Here is a 4,973-nt window from a genome sequence, read left to right on the forward strand (position 1 = left end):
ACAGGTTTGAAACATTCGTGCAACCATTATTGCTTCACTGTGATCGTCCAGTGAAAGGTAAACAGCGGCATCGCGAGGCGCCGTGGTGAAGCTGGGAGCTGGGAGAAAGAGGGAGATAAAAACTTTTATTGACACCACTGGCCTAAGGGGCCGCCCCACGCCTTGTGCTGGGAGTCACCACGGCGCTGGCAGTCTTCGTCCTAGCGGCCCAGGACCTCCGTCAAGTGGTCAGCGGAAGTTATGGTGGGGTGGGGGTCAGAGGGGCACGCCCACTTGTGGTGATGCACTGTGGATTTAGCGCCACAGTGTGGGCAGAGCGGAGAGGGTAGGCGGATGGGTAAATGTGATGAAGGAGGGCTCGGTTGGGGAGCGATAGCGATTCAGTTTGGAGGAGGCGCCACAGCCGTTCCTCCGAGTGGGTTAGGGATGGGTGAGCCGGGGGCAGCGTGGGGCGGGTGAGGCGGTAGTAAGAGGGAGTCCCTGGCGGAGTAAGCTCCTTGACAAGAAGTGGTCTCGTCAGGCGCACGGGTGACGACTGCTCGTGCCGCCTGATGAGTCCACTCCGCGCCGTCTAGTCGCGTGTGTGCCGGTAACCAGAGGAGCTCCGTAGGATGCTACCCGCCGCGGTGGCTGAGTGGCTAAGGCGTTGCGCTGCTGAGCACGAGGCCGCGGGTTCGATTCCCGGACGCGGCGGCCGCTTTTCGACAGCCACAGTGAAGGCCGGCTTTTTCCTGTGAGCTGCAGCATCTACGTGGAAGGTGTTTGACTAGGGGGGGGGGTGGAAATAGGGCACGCGCTCGAGAAGCTCGTCGGGCAGTATGAGAGAGAGAGAGAGAACATCTTTATTGGCCGGCTAAATTAGTCGCAGATACCAGCCTCCTGTAGGGGAGGCAGCATCTATGACTGCTGGCGTTGAAGGGCCTCCATCGCGAACTGGACGGCTCCCCGTTGGGAGTCTAAGTCTTCCTTGCCCACCGCACGAGCAAGATGGGGTGGAAGCGCGTCTGTTGGGTCCGGAGTCACAGCACATGTCCATAGCATGTGCGCCATAGTAGCGCGACTAGCACTGCACAGCACACACACGTCACTCGGCTGTAGTTCGGGGTGGACGTGTTTCGCCCATACAGGGGTCCACGTCGCACGCACTTGTAATTGTCTGAACAGTACTGCCTCTTGCCTAGAGAGGTTCGAGTGAGGCCCAGGGTATCGTCTCCGGGAGTCCCGGAAGCACTTCAGTACCTCCCCGTACGTAGTAATCGGGTTGAAGTCTTCACCTTCGTTGTCGTGATCGTCCACTGGAGCAGGGGAGACCGAGCCGGCGTTGCGTCTAGTGAGCGCACTCGCCATCCGGTCCGCGTCCTCGTTGCGGTTCGTTTCGGGTCCCACTGTGCCCATGTGGGCTGGGAACCACTTGATGCACACCGTTGTCTGTGATGACCGTAGGGCCCCGCACACCCTCACAACACTCGGGTGCACCTTGTTCTCGGCGAAACGCAGGACGGCCGTCCGGGAGTCGCTGAGGACGGTGGTGCAGTTAGGGTTGGAGAGAGCCAGCGCGATGGCCAGCTCTTCCGCTTGTTCAGTGGATGATGCCACGATGCTGCCGGCCGTGTAGAGCTCACCGGTGGTGGCTGCGACGACGGCGGCGGCGTACGTGTTCTTGCGGTCCGGGTACCTGGCCAAGTCCACGTAGAAGGCCCCGGTGTCGTTGGAGTGAGTGGTTGTAAGTGCCCGCGCTCGAGCGAGCCGTCTTTCGTTGTTCTCCCCTGGACTCATGTGGCGGGGAAGTGGGGCGACCTGCAGCTTGCGCAGTAGGTCCCGCGGAAGCGGCAGCCAGTCCCTACCTTCATGCAGCCTCGGTTGATATCCTATCCTTTGTAGTATTGCCCTGCCCGTTCGGGTCTGCGCGAGACGTGTAAGCTGCGCGGTTTGCTGCGCCTCGACTATCTCGCCTAGTGTATTATGCACACCTAGCTCAAGGAGCCGTTCATTATTAGTGTGGTTGTAAAGACCAAGTGCAGCTTTGTGTGCCTTGCGTATGAGCGCCTCCAGCTTTCTACGCTCGAGGTCGGTCCAGTCATGAAAGGCTGCGACATAGGCCAGGTGGCTGATGGCGAAAGACTGTACGAGTTTGAGCAGGTTGTGCTCTCTCATGCCAGCGTATTTGGTTGAAATCTTCTTAATTAAGCTTATGGCTCTGGAGACCTTGGAATCCAGTAGCTTAACGGTGTGGCCGTTGTAGCGTAGCTCTTCGATGTGGAGGCCCAGGACACGCAAGGTGCTGACTCTTGGGATGGTAGTACCGTCACCCGCATGGAGCTGTATGTCAGGTGCGCTGTCGGATCTGAACTTGCGGCGTGGCAGTAGTAGGAGCAGTTCTGACTTGGCTGGGGAGCACTGGAGGCCCGTGCCTTGCAGTTGGTCTTCAACGACGTCGATGGCTTGCTGCAGGGACGCCTCGATCTCGCCGTCACTCCCACCCGTCACCCAGAGGGTGATATCATCGGCATAGATCGTGTGTTTGACTTTCGGGAGGGCGCGGAGGCGTTCGGCCACTCCAATCATTACTAGGTTGAACAGCGTCGGCGAGATCACGGCCCCCTGCGGTGTGCCTATGCTCCCCAACGTCTTGGTCGGTAGCTCCAGATCCCCTGCCACGATGGTGGTGGTACGGGCTGTGAGGAAGTCCTTGATGTAGTTGAATGTGCGTTCTCCCATGTTGAGGTGGGAGACTTGCTGTAGAATCGCCGAGTGGTGGATGGTGTCGAAGGCACTCTTCAAATCGAGACCGAGTATGGCCCGGTTGTCCATGGGGCTTGTGGTCGTCGACGGTTTGTCAATGATCTCGTGCTTGATGAGGAGCATGGCGTCCTGTGTGCTCAGCCCTGCCCGGAATCCCAGCATGGTATCCGGGTAGAGGTTGTTCTCTTCCAGGTAGTCTTGCCACCGGTTGAGCAGCACGTGCTCGAGGGCCTTGCCGATACACGATGTTAGTGAAATCGGGCGAAGGTTCTCGATGCTTGGTGGTTTGCCGGGTTTGGGTATGAGTACTGTCCGTGCCTCTTTCCACTTGCGGGGTAAGGCTCCGTTTCGCCAGCAGTGATTGAAGAACTTTGTGAGTGCTGTGATCGCCCCGTCGCTGAGGTTGCGTAGCGCCTTGTTAGAGACACAGTCGGGTCCCGCCGCGGACTTGCTGTTGATCTTCTGTAAGACCGCTCGTACCTCCCATTCTTCAATGTCTGTGTCGAGCTTAGGGTTGGAGTCGCCCGTGTAACTCGGCAGAGAAGAGGGTGGCGTTGCCGGTAGATACTTGTCGTTGAGGCGCTTGCACACCTCGTCGTCACCTAGCTCTTTTCGAGCTTTAAGCAAGGTACGTGCCAGGGTGTGTTGTTGCGTGCCCTTGGTTTGACTGTCGTCCAGCAGGTGACGGAGTAAGTGCCATGTGCGACTCTTATGTATTTGACCGTCTGCCTCCTGACAGATGCATGCCATTGTTGGCGACACAGCACGGCACAGTGCTTTTCAATTTCGCGGTTGAGTAGGGCTATGCGCTTGCGGAGCTTGCGGTTATGCCGCTGACTCTTCCATCTTCGCTTTAGTGAGTTCCGTGCCTCAAGTAAGTGCGCTAGCCGGCTGTCCATGTTGGGCATGTCGTCCGTCGTCTCTAGCTCCGTGGTAGCTCGCTGGACCTCGGTGAGTAGTGCCTTCGTCCACTCTTCTATGTCGTCGATGTGGTCGGGAATGGTCTCCAGGTTGGTACGGAACCTGTTCCAGTCCGTGAGTTTCTGTGTTCGGGGAGGGGCAACGTGACTGTTGAGAGGGATAATGATCTCGATTACACAATGGTCACTGCCGAGTGTCTCCAGGGTGTTTCGCCACCGCACTTTCGTGTTGTTGCTGAAAGCCAGGTCGGGGTTGGTGTCCCGTTGTACGGACGTGCCGTGCCTGGTAGGAGTGGATATGTCATTGATGAGGTGGTAGTCGGCGTCCCGGGTCTCCTCTAGGAGGTTCCGGCCCTTCGCCGTCGTGCGCTGGTAGCCCCATGTGGTGTGTTGAGCATTGAAGTCGCCACAGATCAATGTAGTGTTGTCCCCCGCAAGCTGCTTGATCTTGCGAATAAGGGTGCCGTAGCGCTGTGATGAGTACTTAGGCTTGGTGTAGATATTAGTGATGTATATGTGCTCCTTGTGCTTCCTGTTCCTCTTGCCCACGACCACTTCAATCGTAAGATGTTCGGTGTTCGTCGTATGCTTGAGGTCGTGCTCCAAGTATACTATTCCCTTCTTTACCAGGGTACAGACTCCCCCTCTTGACCGGGCCCACTTCTCTGTGGACTTGGGAACTGAGGTAGCGTAGGAGCGGTACCCTGGTATCTTCGGGGAGACTTCACAGTGTGTCTCTTGCAGGAGGATTACGTCCGGTTGTCTTGTAGCGTGTTTGATGGCTTGAATGAGCACTGCCTTCTTTCCGTGAGTACCGTTCATGTTCCATTGCCATATTATTAATTCCGTTGGCGGGGTCCTGGTCATTACGGTTGACTGGTTGTTCGTTGCTGTGGTGCCATTAAGTTCTTCTCTATTAAATTGAGGACCTTTTCCATGCTTGCAAACCGGGCCTCCATGTTTGAGGACGGCGCCCGGGCCTCCAGGTTGGTGAATTTGACGACCATGTCTGCCATTGTGGCTTCTATGGTTGAGAGCCGCTTGTTGATTGACTCAGCCTGCTTGTCAGAGTCTTCATCCTGCCAAGTGGATCGTTCGTTAATGCGTCGTAGTGCGCGTTTCTTGGCCTTTAAGGCCCTTCGTTTCGCCCTAGGCTCTGACATATCTTCTATAATCTCTTCCGGGGAGCTATCTTCTGTCGTAGTATAGGTGGGGGTAGGACTGTGTTTGGGCAAAGCCTCCACGATGGGTTCCGGCAAGGCCGTTCTCGGGGGTGGTAGTGTTTGGAAAGCCTGAGGCTGGGGCATTTGC

General features: G+C 57.1%; 1 protein-coding gene across 1 annotated transcript; it reads right to left on the bottom strand.

Moving 5' to 3' along the window:
- Positions 1-200: 200 nt before the first annotated feature.
- Positions 201-4,484, bottom strand: LOC144139855 (uncharacterized). The gene is made up of 5 exons (XM_077672101.1): positions 3,885-4,484; positions 3,581-3,785; positions 2,734-3,359; positions 2,481-2,688; positions 201-286 (listed from the first exon to the last, which is right to left on the bottom strand). Exons 1-5 carry the CDS (start codon positions 4,482-4,484, stop codon positions 201-203), a joined length of 1,725 nt encoding a protein of 574 aa, XP_077528227.1.
- Positions 4,485-4,973: the final 489 nt, after the last annotated feature.

Source organism: Haemaphysalis longicornis, unplaced genomic scaffold, assembly GCF_048455015.1.
Source record: "Haemaphysalis longicornis isolate Haplotype H1 unplaced genomic scaffold, Haemaphysalis longicornis Haplotype H1 scaffold_5, whole genome shotgun sequence".
Lineage (NCBI taxonomy): Eukaryota > Metazoa > Arthropoda > Arachnida > Ixodida > Ixodidae > Haemaphysalis > Haemaphysalis longicornis.